The sequence below is a fragment of the Muscardinus avellanarius genome, assembly GCF_963383645.1.
Source record: "Muscardinus avellanarius genome assembly, chromosome: 9".
NCBI classification, from domain to species: domain Eukaryota; kingdom Metazoa; phylum Chordata; class Mammalia; order Rodentia; family Gliridae; genus Muscardinus; species Muscardinus avellanarius.
This window is the reverse complement of record NC_137795.1, coordinates 23,679,889-23,700,284: the sequence shown is the minus strand read 5'-3', so window position 1 is coordinate 23,700,284 and position 20,396 is coordinate 23,679,889. Positions and strand designations below refer to the sequence as shown.

Here is a 20,396-nt window from a genome sequence, read left to right as displayed (position 1 = left end):
AAAAAATATTTTAAAAACTAATTCTCAAGTAGAACTATTCAGTGTCAGATAATCACAGAATTCATGTCAGCACTTAATAGTTATATGTCTGATTATAGAAAACATTGAGTCACTAAATATTAAGTCAAGAAGACTGAGTTTTAAATAGTCCTGCTATTAAATAGCTGTGTGATCTTAGGTCCCCTAGCCATTCTGGAGTTGTTTCCTCATTAGGAAATAAAGGAGACTAAACTGTATAGATGTACTTAAAGAGTATCAACAAGTAGGAGTGTAAGGAATTATAGAATAGTAAGAAATGCTTATTAAAACTACACATATATCTGCCTATCACTCCTTTATTCCCCCACATCTATCACTGAAAACTTTATGATCCAAACACTCTTCCTTTAGCCAAGAACTACTGGGATATATATATATATATATATATATATATATATATATATATATATATATATATATTCTTTCTCCAAGGCCCTTTTGCTACATTAAATACAGATTTTGAAAATTGGAAGAAAACTAGATTCTCTAGAATCTAGAAAATTCTCTAGAAACTAGAAAATTAGATTCTCTAATCACAAGTCAAGGCCCAAAATAACTTTTGACTCTAACCATAGTTATAAAAGTGAACCTTTGGGGAGTGTGACACTTTTCAAGTGGAATAACATTTTATTTGGCTGGATAATATAATAAAATACATTATTTCCTATCTTCATCCTTCTTGAAACCCATACTTATTACCACATGACCATGTAAGTGTTCTCCAATCTCATGGGTAAGAAATAAAATATTGTTTTTGCTTTTTTTTAAATTTTTATTGGTACACTACAGTTTCACATTAATGTGGATCATATTAACAATGGCAAACATTCACATAGTAATTTATTCCCTTCCCCCACCTTCCCTCTTTCCCCCTCCCAAAAATGAGTGTCCAGGTTGACCATGCTACATTCACATGTTTACATATATTTTAAGGTAGCTCCTCCATTAATCAACCTCAGCCTTCTTCCTCTCCTACCCTTCCTTTCTAGCTTTGTTGAGGTTTCCCCTCCATTATCTGGAGTCCCTTTTTTATCCCTAATACTACCTAGTTTGGGCATATTAGAGAAAACAAATATCCCTTCTCTTTCTGTGCTTGGTTGATCTCACTTAACATAATGTTCTCCAGGTCTTTCCATCTTCTTGTGAAGGACATGATTTTCTTCTCATTGCTGAGTAGAGTTCCATTATGTGTATTTCCCATAATTTTGTAATCCATTCATCTGTTTATGGGAACCTAGGTTGGTTCCAAATTTTGACTATTACAAATTGTGTTGCTATGAACATGGTTAAGCATATGTTACTATAGTTCTCTGATTTCAACCTCTTTGGAAAGATACTCGGGAGTTATAGCCATATCATATGGTGGATCCATTCCCAGGAATCTCCACACTGATCTCCATAGCAGCTGAACTAATTTGCACTCCCACCAACAGTGTAAAAGAGTTCCTCTTTCCCCACATCCTCGCCAGCATTTGTTGTTATTTGACTTCTTTATGCTTGCCACTCTGACTGGGGTTAGATGGAATCTCAGCATAGTTTTGATTTGCATCTCCCTGATGGCTAATGATGTTAAACACTTTTTCATATATCTATTGGCCATTTGTGTCTCTTCTTTTGTGAAGTGTCTATTCGGTTCCGTTGCCAATTTCTTGATTGGGTTATTTGTTTTACTAGTGTAGAGTCTTTTGAGCTCTTTACATATTCTGAATATTAGCCCTCTATCAGAGTGGTGGCTGGTAAAGATCTTCTCCCATTGTTTAGGCTTTCTCTTTAGGTTCTTAATGGTTTCCTTTGATGAGAAGAAACTTTTTAGTTTGATGACATCCCACTTGTTAATTCTTGTTTTAATTTCTTGCACTTTGGAGGTCTTGTTGAGAAAGTTACTACCTGTACCTATATCTTGGAGTGTTGAGCATATGTCCTCCTCTAATACCTTCACAGTCTCTGGTCTAATTTCCAAGTCTTTGATACACTCAAGTTGATTTCTGTGCATGGTGAGAGGTAAGAATTTTGTTCCACTTTTTAGAAATGGATAGCCAGTTCTCCCAGCAACATTTGTTGAAGAGGCTGTCTTTTCTCCATCATATGAGTTTGGCCCTTTTGTCAAAGATCATCTGTTCCATTGGTCTGTATGCCTCTTGTTGTGCCAGTACCATGCTGTTTTTTACTACTTTTGCTGAAGTATAATTTGAAGTCAGGGATTGTGATGCCTTCTGCATGGTTCTTATTGCTGAGAATTGCTTTCACTATTCTGGGTGTTTTCTTTCTTCATATAAAATTCATGACTGATTTTTCTAGGACTATGAAGAATGTCATTGGTATTTTGATAGGAATTTCATTGAATCTATAGATCGCTTTTGGAAGAATGGCTATTTTGATTATATATATTCTGCCTATCCATGAGCAAGGGAGATCTCACCATCTCCCAAGGTCTTCTTCAATTTATTTCTTTAATGTTTTGTAGTTTTCATTGTAGAGGTCTTTAATGTCTTTGGCTAGGTTTATTCCTACGTATTTCATTGCTTTGAGGTTATTGTGAATGGAATTATTTTCTTTATTTCTTTCATTTTGGATTTATTGCTGCCAAATAGAAAAGCAATTGATTTCTTTAGGTTTATTTTGTATCCTGCAACTTTGCTGAATTGATTAATCAGCTTCAGTAGTCTTTTGTTGAGTTCTTTGGGTTTTCTAGATGAAGGATTATGTCATCTACAAACAAGGATAATTTTAATTCCTCTTTTTCTGTTTGAATTTCTTTGATATCCTTCTCTTGTTTTATGGCTGTGGCAAGAGTCTAGAGGACTATATTGAAAAGGAATGGTTATAGTGGGCATCCTTGTCTTGTCCCAATTTTAGAGAAAATTCTTGCAGTTTTTCCCCATTCAATATGATGTTGGCTTTGGGTCTATTGTATATTGCCTTAATGATGTCAAAATATATTCCTTCTATTCCAATTTTCTACAGTGTTTTTAACATGTTGGATTTTGTCAAATGCTTTTTCAGCATCTATTGATACGATCATGTGGTTTTTGTGCTCAGTTCTTTTTATGTGATAAATAACATATATTGATTTGTGTATGTTGAACCAGCCTTGCTTTTCTGGGATGAAATCAACTTAGTTGTGCTGTACAATTCTCTTGATATGGTTTTGAATGTGAATAGCTAATATTTTGTTTAGAATTTTTGCATCTATGTTCATCAAGGATATTAGTCTGTAATTTTCTTTCCTTGAGGTATCTTTATTTGGGTTTGGTATTAATGTGATACTGACCTCATAAAAGGAGTTTGGGAGATTTCCATCTCTTTCGATTTCTCAGAACAAGCTGTGAAGTACTGAGGTTAGTTCTTCACTGAAGGGTTTTGTTGTTGTTGTTATTGTTGTTGTTGTTGCTATTTTTTGTTTGTTTGTTTGCAGGGTCTGGTGATGGAACCCAGGGGCATTCAACCTCCCAGCGACACACTCTGCCCTATTTTTTATTCTTTTATTTTTGAAACAGGGTCTCATTAAGGTGTGGAGGGCTTCACTAAGTTGCTGAAGCTGTCTGCAAACCAAAATCCTCCAATCTCCACCTCCCGAATGCTGGGATTACAAGCATGCGCCACCACACCCAGCTTTCACTGAAGGTTTTGTAGAATTCAGCTGGAAACCCATCTGAGCCTAAGGTTTTCTTTGATGACAGAATTTTTATTGCTGTTTCTATTTCCTTGCTTACTACAGATTGGTTTAGGCTTACTATGTCCTCTTGGTTCAATTTGGTAGGTTATATGTGCTTAGAAATCTATTAATTTCTTCCATGTTTTCCAGTCTATTGGAGTATAAATTTTCAAAGTAGTTTCTGATAATCCTTTGAATTTACACACTATCTGTGGTGATGTCTCCTTTTTCATTTCTGATTTTAATGATTTGATTCTTTCTTATGGCTAGGTTGGCCAGGGGTTTGTCAATCTTATAAATCTTTTCAAAGAACCAGCTTTTTGTTTTGCTGATTCTTTGAATTGCTTTTTATTCTCTATTTCATTTATTTCTGCTCTGATTTTAATTATTTCCTGCCTTCTGCTGGCTTTGGGATTAGATTCTTATTGTTTTTCTAGGTCCTTGAGATGTGTCATTAGGTTGTTTACTTGGTGACTCTCTATTCTTCTTATGTGGGCACTCAATGCTATAAACTTTCCTCTTAACACCACATTTAAAGTGTCCCATAAACTTTAGTATGTTGTGTCTCTATTTCCATTTAATTCCAGGAATTTTTTTATTTCTCTCCTTATTTCTGACTTACTCACTCATCATTCAATAGTGTATCATTCGATCTCCATGTATTTAAATAGTTTCTTTTGGTCTTCCTGTTGTTGATTTCTACTTTCATTCCATTGTGGTCTGAAAAGATGCAGGGAATTATTTTTTTTTTAATTTTTTTTTGGTGGTACTGGGGGTGGAACCCAGGGGCTTTTCTACCTCTGGGCTATACTCCCAGACCTAATTTTATACTTTATTTGCAAACATGGTCTCACTAAGTTTCTGAGAGCCTAAGTAGCTGGGGCTGGCTTTGAACCTGTGCGATCCTCCTATATCAATCTCCCAAGTGCTGGGATTACAAGCATAAGGCACCATGACCGGCTATATTACAAAATCTGAATTTGCTGGTGCTTGTTTTGTAGCCCAGGTTCTGATCTATTTGGCAGAATATTCCATAGGCTGCTGAGAAGAATGTATATTCTGCTGTTCCTGGTTGAAATATATTTCTATAAGGTCTATTTGGTTTTTAGTTTTCTTTAGTTCTGAAGAGTCTTTACTCATCTTTTGCCTTGAAGATTGATATAGTGGTGTGAGTGGTAATTTGAAGTCTTCCAATATTATTTTATTTGGGTCTGTTTGAGATCTGATGTCCTGAGGGTTCACTTTACAAATGTGGGTACACTCACATTTGGGGCATAAACATTTACTATCATTATATCTTCTTGGTGAATTGTTCCTTTTAAAAAACAGAAGTGCTCTGCTTTCTCTCTTCTGATTTTGTTGTTGTTGTTGTTGTTGTTGTTGTTGGTACTAGGGTTCCTGGAAGCCCTTCTACCTCCAGGCTACATTCCCAGACCTATTTTTACATTTTTATTTGGAAACAGGGTCTCCTAAGCCAGCACACACAGCTGGCTTCGAACCTGCATGATCCTCCTATCTCTGCCTCCCAAGCACGGGGATTACAAGCTTGCGCCACCACACCCGGATTGTCTCTTTTTATATATTTTAGCTTAAAGTCTGTTATGTTGGATATCACTGATACTACCCCTGCCTGTTTTTGTTTGTTTGTTTGTTTGTTTGTTTGTTTGTTTGTTTGGTGGTACTGGGGTTCCTGGAAGCCATTCTACCTCCGGGCTACACTCCCAGACCTATTTTTTTTATTTGGAAACAGGGTCTCGTAAGCCAGCAAGGCTGGCTCTGAACCAGTGCAATCCTCCTGTCTCAGCCTCCCAAGTGCAGGGATTACAAGCGTGTGCCACCACGCCTGGCTACCCCTGCCTGTTTTTGAACTGCATTGGCATGATATATTTTTTCCATCCTTTCACTTTCAGCCTCTTTGGCTGTAAGTTGAGTTTCTTGCAAGTAGCATATATTTGAATTATGTTTTTAATCCACATTGCCAGTCTGTCTTTTATTGATGAGTTAAGTCCTTTGACATTTAGGGTTATTTTCTGTTCTATCTTCTATTTAATATAATAATATTTCTTCTTTGCTTAGTTGCCCCTCTGACCAACTTCATCTCTTCTCTGGTTCTAAAGTTTGCTTCTTTTTTTCTTTTTTATGGCTTATTTCTTTAAGTATTTTTTTTCTAGTGTTGGCTTTGTATTCATGAAATTTTGAGATTCTGCTCATCTTGAAACACTTGTTTTTCCATCAATTTTGAATACTAATCTTGCTGAATATAGCTGCTTTGGTTGGAAGTTGTTTCTTCCAGGATCTGGATTATATCATATCAGTCTCTCCTGGCATTCATGACTTGGGTTGTAAAGTCTGGGGTGATTTTTTTTTTTGGTTTTGCTCCTGTATGTCACTCATTTTTTTGTTCTCACTGCTTTTAAAATTCTTTCCTTAGTCTCTGTGTTGGTCATTTTGATTATTACATGAAGTGGGAAAGTCCTTCTTTGATCTTGTCTTAACGGTGTTCTGTATGTTTCCTATATGAGTCTCTTTTCATGTCTGGAAAATTCTCTGAAACTATTTCTCCACAGAGATTATAAATACCCTTGGTCTATACCTCTATCCTTCCTTCAATGCCTTTTATCTGTAAGTTAGGACGTTTCATGTTGCCCCATAGTTGGACAACAGGTTTTGATGCTGTAATGACTTCTGTATGCTGTTGACTGTCCCTTTGGTTTTCAATGAATTGTCTTCTAACAATGATATTCTGTTTTCCATTTCATCTAATCTTCCAGAATTTCTTTCTATTGCCGTCTTCATTTCATTTATTGACTTTATCATTTCATTCCAGGCCTCTTTCTGATTCTTTCTTAATATCTCCATTTCCTTTTTCATTTACTGTACACTTACTGTGAGGCCTTTCATCATACTGAAGATCAGGATTTGGAATTCTGCTTCTTGCATTTCTTGTAGGTCAGTATTCATGATTTCCTTTATTTCCTCACTGTTTCTAGGTTTCATATTTTCAGGGTTCTCAGGCTTGTTTTTCTGATGTCTTGGCATCTTTTTTGTGTGTGACTCTGTGGGTAATCCAATCAGGCAGTAGGAATTTTAGAAGTGTCAGCAGGTTTGTGCATGGGTAATCAGTGCTTTTTTCAATGGTAAGGGTTGGGTAAGAAGGTAGAAGCTGGGGTGATGGGGACAGGAGTTGGGGAAAGTAGAGGATATGATTAAGATAAGAATTTAAGTATAATAAAGTAGTATCTAGTTGAGAATAAGGTTAGATAGTAGGATTCTTGTAGTTAGTACATAGTATTTAGATATGGGAATATGAAATAGCTTGTATATAAAACAAGGAGATACAGTAAAGAAAAAAGTTTTGAGAGAAGAGAGTAGAAAGGGCATAGGGAGGAAGTTTGTAAAAGGAATGGGGGAGGGAGCAAACAAACATTCATAAAGTAACAAAACAAGTTACAAAAATAACAATTATAAATCAAAGATGAAAAAACCAACCAAAAGAAAAAAAGGAAAGAACAAAAACAAAAAAGAACAAAAGGAGACAGTGACAGTGTGAAAGAAAAAAAAAAAAAACAGCATTCCTGCTAATTTACATATACAGGGCCTGGGCCTGTATTACGTGATTCTGTAGTATATTCCAATGTTTCTCATTTGCTCCATAACCTACTGTCAGCCTTTGGAGCAACTTTATGAGTGTTTGTACCCCTCTCTCACCTCTGAAAGCTTTGTATTTAGGTGTCAGGACATCGGGTGTCACTATAAAAGAGTTCCTTGTGCTCAGGGTTCTGTGTTTCCCAACCCTGGGCTCTGCAATCTCAGGCCCTGTTCTCTGTGCCTTTCTGCCTGAGCCTGCGCCTCCCCTCCTGCACCGATGGAGGGCATCCAGTGTAGTCTTGGAGTGACCCCGTGTGACCCTGTGTAGATGTCACACCTTGAACACTATTGGCCTTGTGTCTCTGGAGCTTCATACAGGACTAACTCTGGGATGGACCATCAGGTCTTAGGCCACCAGGGTCCCACAGTTGTCCTGGGTGGTCTTCCACCGAGTAACAAGTAATGCAACACAGTTACCTTGCAGTCCTGCCGGCCGAGTCTCTGGAGGTCACAGTGCGCCACTATGGTTGCCACCTCTGGTAAGTGCATGGGCTTTTGGATCTTTTTCTGCATCCCTGAAGCATGTATTGGTCACTTAAGATGTTGGAGCTCTGCCACCACTTTCTGCACTTAGTTCTTAGATTACTTGTCAGAATTCTTGGGGCTGTAGCATCAGAGCTGGCAATCACGTTTCAGGCCAGCAGCCCGAGATGGCATTTGGGCTCTTTGCAGCAAATCTTGCATTTAGAGTATTAGATTTCCTTCCACTGTGATTCCTGTTCATGTTTTTGTTCATGAATACCTACCGATGCTTTATTTTTTTGTCAAGACACTGCCTTTTCAGTAGTTCAATTTTATTTGTTCCAGCTACTGATATGTGCTGCATCCCACAGTCACCATTTTGAAACTGAGCTTATTTTTGTTTTAATTTGCATTTGTCTGAGACAGGTGTGGTTTCGCACTCTTGTAATCCCAGTATTTAGGAGACTGAGACAGGAGCATCTCAGGTTCATGGCAAGCTTCAGCAACGTAGGCCCTCTGCAACTTAGTGAACCTTGTTTAAAAATAAAAGGATAAGAGCCGGGCATGGTGGCGCACGTTTGTAATCTCCATGCTTGGGAGGCTGAGACAGGAGGATTGTGAAGGTTCGAAGCCAGCCTCAGCTGGCTTAAGAGACCCTGTTCCCAAAATAAAATATAAAATAGGTCTGGAAGTGTACCCCGGAGGTAGAAGGCACCTGGGTTCCATTCCCAGTACCACAAAAATAAATTAATTAAATAAATAAAAGGATAAAAGCTGGAGTTGTAGCTCAGAGGTAGAATGTCCCTAGGTTCTAACCCTAGTGCCACAAATAATAAAATAATTTTCATTTTTCTAAAGACTACTGAAATGCTAGAAAATATTTCAACAACCACTGCTTTGGGTCTTGGCCATGTGACTGAATGTTAAAAAAAAAAAAGTAATGTAAGCAAAGGCCCTAAATGTGCTTGCAGGATTAGGCTTATTCTCTTGCACTGCTACCTTTTACTTTGAGGAGAACATGCACTTGGTAAATTTGATAGCTACTTGGTAAATTTGATCAAAGAAATGCAAGAGACATGAAGAGCATACCAGACCTCCAGCCCACAAATTGGAACCAAACCTAACCCGTATAAATGACCTGAATCCCAGCCAAACCACAGACATGGGAAAGAAAATAAATATTTATTTCCATATAAATTTTTTATCTGTTAATTATATAATATTTTGGTGATAGTGAGAAAATCTTAATTTATATATGTTAACATTTTTATTTATTCATTTTTATGGTACTGGGGGTGGAACCCAGGGTCTTTTTTTTTTTTTTTTTTTTACCTCAGGGCTATACTCCCAGACGTATTTTTTACTTTATTTGGAAACAGGGTCTCACTAAGTTACTGAGAGCCTCACTCAGTAGCTGAGGCTGGCTTCTGTAATCCCAAGCACTGGGATTACAAGAGTGTGTCACCACACCTGGCTTATTTTTATTTTTTATTGGTGCATTGTAGTCATACATTTTAATGGAGTATAGGACCCAATTCCCACCCCATTCCCTCCCCCTCCTCCTTCTCATGTTTGGCTTAGTAATTGATTTTGATATGTTTGTGAATGTACATCATCTTCATTAGAGAATTTCTCTCTTCCCCCTCCTATTCCCCTCAGTTAGGTCACCTTATTTGCTCATCTATAGTATCTCCATCTTCATTTAGAGTTCCTCCTAGACCCATTTTCTCCCTAGATTCAGAATATTAAAGAGAACACCCAACTTCTTACTTTTTGTGACTGACTAATCTCACTGAGCATAATGTTCTCCAGTTCCATCCATTTCTCTGTAAATGACATAATTGTGTTTTTCTTTATGGCTGAGTTAAATCCCATTGTGTACATATCTCATAGTTTTGTAATCCACTCAACTGTTGATGGACATCTTGGTTGGTTCCATTGTTTGACTATTGTGAATATAGATACAGCTTGCATTAGTTTGGTAGTTTGCTTTCCATTCTTTTGGGTAGATACACAGAAGTGATATTGCTGGATCAAATGGTAAGTTCATTCCCATTCTTCTGAGGTTCCTCCATACTGTTTTCCAAAGAGGTTGCACTAATTTGCAATCCTACCAACAATGTATTAGAGTTCCCAATTCTCCACATCCTTGCCAGCATTTGTTGTTGTTTGTGTTTTGAATGATTGCCATTCTAGTTGGATTTAGGTGAAATCTCAGGGCAGTTTTGATTTGCATCTCTCTGATTGCTAATAATATTTAGCATTTTTTTCATGCATTTATTAGCCATTTGAATTTCTTCTTTTGTGAAGTGTCTCTTTAGTTCACATGCTCATTTTTTTTTTTTTTTTGGTGGTACTGGGGTTCCTGGAAACCCTTCTACCTCCAGGCTACACTCCCAGAACTATTTCATATTTTTATTTGGAAACAGGGTCTCTTAAGCCAGCGAAGCTGTCTTCGAATTTGTGCAATCCTCCTGTCTCTGCCCAACAAGGGCAGGGATAACAAGCATGTGCCACCACATCTGGAATCACTTGCTCATTTTTTTTATTGGGTTATTTGTTTTCTTAGTGGTGAATTTCTTGAGTTCTCTAGATATTCTAGATATTAGTCCTCTATTGGAGAAGTAGGTGGCAGAAATCTTCTCCCATTCTGTTGGCTCTTGGTTAAGATTCCTGATAGCTTCTTTTGCTGTACAGAAGCTCTTCAGTTTAATGCAATCCCACGTATTGATCCACCTTTTAGTTTATTGTGCCTTTGGGGTCTTGTTGAGAAAGTTTTTATCTGTGCCTGTATTGCAGTGTTGGACCTATGTCCTCTTCAAGGAGCCTCAAGGTCTCTGGTCTAATTTCCAAGTTTTTGACCTATCTTGAATTGACTCTTGTGCATGGTGAAAGAGTGGGGTTTATTTCTAGTTTTCTGCATATAGTTAACCAGTTTTGCCAACACCATTTGTTGAGCAGGCCATCTTTGTTCCAGTGTATGGTTTTGGCCTCTGTCAAAATCAATTGACTGTAAGTGTTCAGATTTGCTTCTGAGTTTTCTATTCTGCTCCCCTATGTATCTGTTTTTGTGCCAGTATCATGCTGTTTTTATTACTATGGCTTTGTAGTATAGTTTAAAGTCAGGTATTATGATTCCTCCTACATGGTTGTTGTTGCTGAGAACTACTGTGGTTATTCAGGGGTTTTTTGTTGTTCCAAATGAATTTGAAGACTGATTTTTCTATGTATATGAATAATAATCTTGGTAATTTATTGGGTATTGCATGAATCTGTAGATCACCTTTGGAAGTATGGCCATTTTGATGATATTTATTCTGCCTATCCATGAATATGGAAGCTCTTTCCAACTTCTAAGGTCTTTGATATTTTTTTCAGTGTTTTATAATTTTCTTTGTAGAGGTGTTTTACCTCCTTGGTTAAGTTTATTCCTAAGTATTTTATTTTTTGTGGGATATCCTGAATAGAAGTGTTAACTAGATATCTTTTTCAGTGGATTTATGGTTGGTATACAGAGAAGCTTCTGGTTTTTTAAGATTGATTTTATATCTAGACATTTTGCTGAATTTATTGATCAATTCTAAAGGCCTTTTGGTTGAGTTTGTTAAATCTTCTAAGTATAGTATCACGTTATCTGCAAATAGTAAACATTTAAGTTGTTCTTTTCCTATTTGAACTCCTTTGACTTATTTTTCTTGCTTTATTGTTCTGGCTAGAGTCTCAAGTACTATATTAAAAAGAAGTGGTGATAATGAACATCCTTGTCTTGTTCCTGTTTTTAGGGAGAATTCCCACAGTTTTCCCCCATTTAATATGATGTAGGCTATGGGCCTACTATAGATTTCCTTTATGATGTTGAGGCATGTTCTTTCTATTCTGATTCTTTGCAGCATTTTAGCATAAATGGATGTTGGATTTTGTTAAATACTTTTTAAAAATCTATTGAAATGATAATATGATTTTTGTCTTTGGTTCTGTTTATGTGATGAATTATATGGATTGATTTTCATATGCTGAACCAGCCTTGCATTCCTGAAATAAACCTACTTGGTCATGGTGTATGATATTCTTGATTTGGTTTTGAATGCATGTTGCTAGTATTTTGTTTAGCAGTTTTACATCCAAGTTCATCTACCATAAATGCCTATAGTGTTCTTTCCTTGAGCTGTGTTTATTTGGTTTTGGCTATATTACTATTTTAGACTTCAATATATTCACTTGATTTTGATATTCTAAAGAAAAATTTCTCCCTCTCTGTCACACATATAAATATTGATATATAAACACAAAAATGAAACTAATTACAGATGTATTAAATAGCATATCTAAAGAGTCATATCTAATGACAATTATCTACTAGGTATAGAACCTGTCTCTCAACTTGATTTAATATAGAAGTTAATGACCACTACAGCTCTTCATCCAGTCTAAAATAATAATCAGGAAAACTCTGCATTTATAACTTTTTTATATAATGGTACCACAAAGACAATTACACTGTTAAAAGCAAAACATTATAATATCTCAATTCAAATGCATAGAAATAGAAATAATTTTATTATTTTATGAGTAATAAACATTCTCAATCAATATGGTTTTTGTGGATTTTTTCAGTGAAACAAGATTTTCAGATATCCATTTTAAGATAAACTTACTAAAACATAAGGGGTAAAGATTTTGCTTTAAATTTACTAGTTCTTCTCCCTCCCCAAGGAAAAAACCTAAGATATAGTAACCTATGACAATAACTAAATATTTACTTCATGGTATAAGCTCTTTGGGTACCTTAAAGCAATTATCATTGTAAAGAACTATGGTTAAACTACAAAAGAAATAACAAATTAGGTCAACTATCCTTTGGAAGATTTACTCCAGTCTATCCTTTGGAAAATTCTTTAGAAAATGTAAGCATAATCTTTACCTCTTGCTCTTAGCTATGAAAAGTGAAATGCAAAGAAAATGCAGTTATTTAAAACTCTTTTCTCAAGTTCTGATTACTCACGAATTCTACAAATGACTGATGAGCTCTACCATGTGCTCTTCACTATGGTTGAAACTGGGAGAGTGGGAGAGACAGGCAAATAAAGAGGAAAACACAAAACATGGACAAGTACACCCAACTCAATCTTCAGGGATCAAGAAGATGTGAAGAGAAGTAATGACATCCAAACTGAGATCTACAGGAAAATGAGAAAGCAAACAAGTATGGCAGGAAACCAGTACTCCACACAATGAAAACATCATACTCAATGGCTCTGGAGTGAGAGAGGGCATAGAAAATTGGGAAAATGCAAGTAATTCAGGTAAATATATACTTTATGTCTTTCTGCTTAAACTATCTATGCTTTTAAGATTAAACTGTCTATGCATAAGCAATTTCTGCACTGGGAGATTCTCCTCCCATTCCATTGACAATTTATTTTCAATCTCCTTCACTATGTTCTAGTTATCATTTAAACACCTAGTCTTTTGAGTGCACTGGGCTTTACCCCATGGACCTTCTTTTTCTATATATATGCACCCTCTCTTGAAGAATTGTACCCAGTATTCATATTTCCTCATAACTATTGACCTTTCCATCTCCTCTGAATGCTTAATCCTAGTTCAAATCACCTTCTCCACTTTTCCACTTGCACATCTAATAGGCTTCTCAACCAAGACATATCCAAAACATGACTGGACATTTTTCTCACAAAACCTTCTTTCTAGGGTTGCTCATCTCAGTAAATAATAATTCTATTCTTCTAATTACTCGGGCCAAAATCTTATCATCCTTAATGTCATGCTCTCTGATTCTCATGTAAACTGTTAGGATAAGCAGCCCAGTCATGCCAAAGATGGAGCCTCTCTGGCTTCTCTTCTGGATTGTGCTGATTACCTCATAGCTTGCCAAAGGGGCCATGGGATGCCCAACAACCAGTCCCCTGATAACACACTCACTGGGGTATAAACCACCCAATCAGTAAACGCCCCATACTTTGTGCGATCTTCCACTGTGAGCGGAAGCTCCCTCCTCCCAGCTGCCTGATATGAAAGGGAGCTGGGCTGTCTTAATAAAGCTTTTGCTTGCTTGCTTGCTTGCTTATCTCCAACGACTGGCCTTGGGTCTTTCCTGCGCCGACCCCCCTTCATTGGTCCCGAAGACCCCTGAACCCCTTCATAAATCATTTATACTTTATCTTGGAAAATATTCAGAATCCTATCACTCTTAAATGCATGCACAACTACTACTCTAATTCAACCTACCATCAATCTCTGGCCTATAATCTTTCAACAGATATATTATTTCACCTCTACAGTTCATTCTCAACACAGTAGCTAGAGATGTCCTTTTATGTCCTTTTTTTTTTTTTTTTTTTTTTTGGTGGTGGTACTGGGATTCCTGGAAACCCTTCTACCTCTGGGCTACACTCCCAGACCTATTTTATATACTTTTTTGGAAACAGGGTCTCTTAAGCCAGCGCAGCTGGCTTCAAACCAGTGTGATCCTCCTGTCTCTGCTTCCCAAGCACAGGGATTACAAGCATGCGCCACCACGCCCGGCAGAGATGTCCTTTTAAAAATGTGTCAAATCATATTAATCTTGTGCTCAAAACCCACTACTTGCTTTTTATCTTAGATTAAAAACCAAATTTCTTTAAAGTCACACACAGGCCTTCTACATTCTTACTAATCAACATCCCCTTGATTTCTTATTACAATCTCCCTTGCTCACTCTATTCCAACCACACTGGGCATGCTGGACCTCAAACATACCAACACTTTTTTGCCTCAGGTCCTTTGTATATTTTTTTATTATTGTTCTAAAATAAAAATCTCCTAGAGAGCATAAGTGTGTTTTCTTCATGCCTACTGCCAGAAGCATAGAATGCATGGGCCTCCACTACATATTTGAAAGATGAATGGAGACTTCCAGGAAGATGGCGATGGAGGAAACGGGGCTTACGAGCCCTGCTAACAACCAATCTCTATTACCACAAAATCAGTGCCATTCATAGCCAGAAAACACCATCAGCAGAGAAACAAAAAATGTAATTACAAGGGACAGAGAAAAAGAGGGCTGAAAAAACAAGGCACCAGAAAGAAACCAGACCGCAGTGCTGCAGCCGGAGCCGTGGCGTGGAACGGTGCGGGCGCCATCTTTTCTTGCAGCACCAGGCCCCAGAGAGGAGGGGGACTCAGAATGGAGCCCAGAGCCACAGAGGAGATACGCCGGCCTCACGCCCGAGGATGCGACAGCAGCGCCTTACTGCCCACGAAGTGGCGAGCTCACCAGACGGCTCCAGACCAATGCACTCAACAACCAACCAGGCTCCAGAGAGGAGTGGCAGAGAGCGAGCAGAGGTGAACCACTGCGGATCAGCCGGGAGAAATTCGGCAGATTTCTCAACACAGGGAGCATATTAAGCTCCCAGGGGCTGGGCTCAGCACACCTTGCAGGGACTCAGAGCGGAGTTCAAAACCATAGAAGAAATACACTAGCCTCATGGCCGAGGGCGTGGCAGCGTTGCCATATTGCCACCGGCGGCAGCAGCAGCGAATTCACCGAGTCCACGACACCTACATCTGCATACTCAACAACAGTGAGTCAAATTGCGGGCCACAAGCCGGGCGTGGTGGCACACGCTTGTAATCCCCGCGCTTGAGAGGCAGAGACAAGAGGATCACGCAGGTTAGAAGCCAGCTGCGCGTGCTGGTTTAGGAGATCCCTGTTTCCAAATAAAAATGTAAAAATAGGTATGGGAGTGTAGCCTGGAGATAGAAGGGCTTCCAGGAACCCCAGTACCACAAAAAAAAAAAAAAAAAAAAATTGCGGGCCCTGAAAAAGAAATCCCAGTACTGTACTACCAGGGACTTGACCCAGTGGGGGAGTGGCGGTGGCAGAGATATCACACCATAGGAGAACACCCAACCTGGCACCCCCATGGTCTAAAGCAGCCTCGATTGACTCCCTGGGTCTGAGACTCTGCCATACAACCCAGTAAAGGAGTAGAGGGGACTGAGATACCACAGACTCAAGATCCAGAGCACCTTAAGTGAAGTCATAGTGACCCAAGGGAAGAACCCAGAGAAGGCACAAACTTCCGAAATCATGGGAAAGAGGAATAACAATGGAGCAATGAATGCCCACAACCCCACAACATCAGAACCTGATAAAACAGAAATTCAGAGATTTCTAGAAGATCAAATCAGGAAAATAACTGTAGAAATAATAGAGGTGTTTCGAAAAGAATTCAAAGAGAGTCAAAAAGAGATAAAGGATGCAATTAATGAAGTAAAGGCCTCAATTCAAAGCACAAACAACCGATTAGACCACATGGAGAACAGAATCTCGCTCTTAAAAGATGATCATTCCAAAAATGAACGCATAGTTTCTAATCTAGGAAAAAATATCCGACAGCAGGAATCTGATATTGAAGAAATATGGGCCCATTTTAAGAGAGCTAACCTAAGAATAATTGGAATAGAGGAGGAAAGAAGGTGAAACCAAAGGGATAAGTAATATCTTCAAAGAAATAATAGCAGAAAATTTTCCAAACATAGAGCAAGAGGTCAATACACAGGTCCAGGAAACTTATAGAACCCCCTTTAGACAGGATCGGAGAAGAGGATCTCCACGCCACATAATTGTCAAAATGACCAATGTGGAAACCAAGCAGAGAATCTTAAAGGCAACAAAAACAAAGAGCCAAGTGACATTCAGAGGCAAACCAATTAGAATCACTCCAGACTTCCCAAACCAAGTCATGAGAGCCAGAAGGGCTAGGAGTAACATATTCCAAACTCTGAAAGAAAACAACTTCCAGCCAAAAATTTCCTACCCAGCAAAACTTTCTATCAAATTAGATGGGGAAATAAGAAACTTCCATGACAAACAGAAACTGAAGGAACTTATGTCTTCAAAACCAGCGCTAGAGAAAATACTCAAAGAGATTAACTACAAAGAAATAGGTAACACACACCAGAACCAGAAAAACAAGATTTTCCATCCAACAGTCAACTAAGATTGGTTATCTGTGGAGATTCATTATTTATGTTAGTCTTTTACCTATCTCTAAATTGTATTGTTTGCTTTTATTGTTGCTAATTTTTAGGATGTCTAGTTGGAATACTAATATACCTTCAGAAATAGCATTTGGAAATATTTTATCCCATTCTATCAGTAACTTTTAACTCTGTTTACATTGTCTTTGGATATACAATATTTTTTTTTTTAGGGAGTTTGTATACTCTTCTGTTGCATGTGCCATTGAAATCATATCCAAGAAATCACTGCCAATTTCAATGTTGTGAGGTTTTATGACCCAGATTTTCTCCTAAAAGTTTATAGTCTTAAGATTTATATTTAGGTCTTTTATCTATTTTGAATTAATATTTGTATATGGGGTTAGGTAAGGGTCCAATTTTATTCTTTTTCATGTAATTATTATTTTTCAACAATATTAAGTTAAAAGATAATTATTTCCACCACCAAATGTTCGTGGAAACCTTGTCAAAAATAACTTGACAATATATGGAAGAATTTATCTCTAGGCTTTTATTTAACTCCAATGGTTTATATATCTGCCTTTAGAACAGTACTACACTGTTTAAATTATTGTAGCTTTATATGGTTTGAAATCAGAAAATATACATGTTCTAGCTTTGTTCTTTTTCGAGATCGTTTTGGGTATCTAGACCCCATATTCCATATTAGGATAGATTTTTTGTGAAAAATAAATATATGATAGTTTCACCTTAAAAAAGAAAAAGAAATATTCTCTGGTAAGAAAGAAAGCAAAAAAAAAATATTAAAATGTTATCTTTGAGTCATCCAAAGCTTGGTATCAGACAAATGAAACTGTTATGTATGATTATCAATTTTAATATTGGATAAATTGCCATAATACTAGATGTCAACCACTAAGCCAAGCAAGGGAAGGAGGGAAGGGGAGGGAACGGGGTGGGGATTGGGTAGGGGCTAACTGGGTGATGTGTGCATGTATGTCTACAAAAGTATTATTTTTATCCCATTATGATGTATGAATACAGTGCACCAATAAAAAAAATTTAAAAAAAGAAAGATGAATGAACAAAACCTGAAAATATCATTAATTTTTCTGACAAAACTCTATTATTTTCTATTTTATAGGCCTCTTCTTTTCTTCATTGTATGCCTAATTATTAAAATAACTTTTAAAACTAAGTCACACTGTGACTTTTTTCTCATAATCTAAAGATTCACACACACACACACACACACACACACACACACACAATGTTCAGGGTTCAGTGGCAGAAACTGAAAAATCAGAAGACTTTACAGCACTTTTTTACTTCACTTAGCAAGGTATTTTCAAATATACTGAGGGGAGCTGGGCATGGTGGCACACGCTTGTAATCCCCGTGCTTGGGAGGCGGAGACAGGAGGATCGTGTGAGACCCTGTTTCAAAATATAAAATAGGTCTGGGAGTGTAGCCTGGAGGTAGAAGGGCTTGCAGGAACCCTAGTACCACACACACACACACACACACACACACACACACACACACACACTATATATATATATATATATATATACATATATGTATACATGTATACATATATGTGTGTGTGTGTGTGTGTGTATATGTATATATATATATATATATATATATATATATATATATACACTGAGGGGATATATTCACTGTCTATGTCATCTGAGAGCCAAATAATACTTTATTCATAATTTACTTATATTAGTTAATAACAACATTCTGTAAACATCTATAAGACATCAATACAGAACATAGGCAAAACTATGGACAAACGATGCAAAGAAAAAACACATAACCAATAAATTTATGAAAATGTTCATTTAAGTTAATGCTCCTTAGTAGTTCATGCTTAGCAGCCTAAATGGCTTGGGAATAAGGAAAGAATAATCAGTTCAAGAAAACCAACGCCACCAGGCATGATGGCGCATGCTTGTAATCCCAGCATTTGGGAGGCTGAGACAAGAGGATAGCAATTCACAGACAACCTCAGCTACTTAGTGAGGCCCTTTGCAACTCAGTGAGACCCTGTTTCAAAGTAAAGAATAAAAAAATAGGGCTGGGAGTGTAGCTCAGAGGTAGAATTCCCCTGGGTTTCATCCCTACTACCATGAAAGAAAGAAAGAAGGAAAGAAAGAAAGAAAGAAAGAAAGAAAGAAAGAAAGAAAGAAAGAAAGAAGGAAGAAAGAAAGAGGGAGGAAGGAAGGAAACCAACACCTGCGAGAATATGCTTACAGAAGCAAGAAAATGCAGAAATTGAATTGTCTAATCACTGATGAGGATATGAAATTGAAATACCTGTGATGGAACAATAGATGATGTGAGGAGCGATCTTTTCTATATCCTCATACCCCAGGCCCATTGCAGACAGCTTTCCGGGGACATAGTTTTCCACAAATACATCACAAACAGCTGCAAGCTGAAAGAAGAGGTAAAGATGAGTGTGAGTTCTTAAGGGACTTCCAAACTTTCAACAACTTTTCCCACATGATAGAATTTTAATTTCAATAAATATAATCGATTCCCACTTGTCCAGAAAAACCATGAGACATATAAAGTAGACTCAGATGAATAATAAAGCCTTAGTCAACTATTTGAAGTATTATCATCAATAGAACAATGTCTATTAAATTTTTAAAAATATATAGTATTAAATAGATTCTACTTCCTTCAAATGTTTTTGCCCAAGAATAAGTAATTGTTAAATTACAGTTCTATAAAGTAATAGTTTACAACAATTAAAAAAGAGGATAACTGAGCCAGGCATGGTGGCACATGCTTTTATTCCCAGTACTTGAGAGGCTGAGACAGGAGGATCATGCAGGTTCAAAGCCAGCCTCAGCTAAGTAGTGAGGCTCTCAGCAACTTAGTGAGACTTTGTTTCCAAATAAAATATAAAAATAGGTCTGGGAATATAGCCAGAAGGCAGAAAGCCCCTCAGTTCCATTCCTAGTACCACAAAAAAACAATGTTATATGTATACATGAATGTATCATTATGAATCTCACTATCATGTACAATTACTATGCACCAATAATGTTTTAAAAAAAGAAGATAGTGAGACCCCAGCCCCTTTTTCTTCTCTTGATCATCAGCTATCTGGTGAAGTTTTTCTGTGCCATGCACTCGCATCATGATGTGCTATCATACTGCTTCACCCAAAGCAATGGAGTCAACCTATCAGGAACTGAAAACCCTACAACTCCAAAATAAACCTTTTCTTTCTGTCAGTTGATTATTTGGTGTATTTTTTACAGTAACAGAAAATTAATACACCAATAAAAAGGTATTGTATAATGAGGAAATTTTTTAAAAAGTAAAAAGAGCTGCACTCAGATTATCACATAATCTAGCTCAACAATGGTTTAAGGAAAATATGGAAACATTGAATTTTGAAGCTATAGATTTCTACTGATGAAGATATCTAGTAGTTTTTTATGATTACCTAAGAATGCAATATATATGTATTATGCTGCTTACTGCTAAGATATCCCTGGAAAAAGGTATGTGGCAGAAATTGTTATTTTCTCATATATTTACAAATATAAGAATAATTTCTCTTCTCAAATCTATA

General features: G+C 37.1%; 1 protein-coding gene across 1 annotated transcript in view; it reads right to left on the bottom strand.

The window, feature by feature from the left end:
• The window catches only part of SUGCT (succinyl-CoA:glutarate-CoA transferase), a gene marked incomplete at both ends in the record, with an annotated part of 986,025 nt that overhangs the window by 925,895 nt on the left and 39,734 nt on the right, over positions 1 to 20,396 (bottom strand). Inside the window, one exon of the mRNA XM_080701949.1 lies at positions 19,121 to 19,241. Coding sequence (XP_080558075.1) covers positions 19,121 to 19,241 — 121 coding nt within the window. The remainder of the gene's footprint in view (positions 1 to 19,120; positions 19,242 to 20,396) is intronic.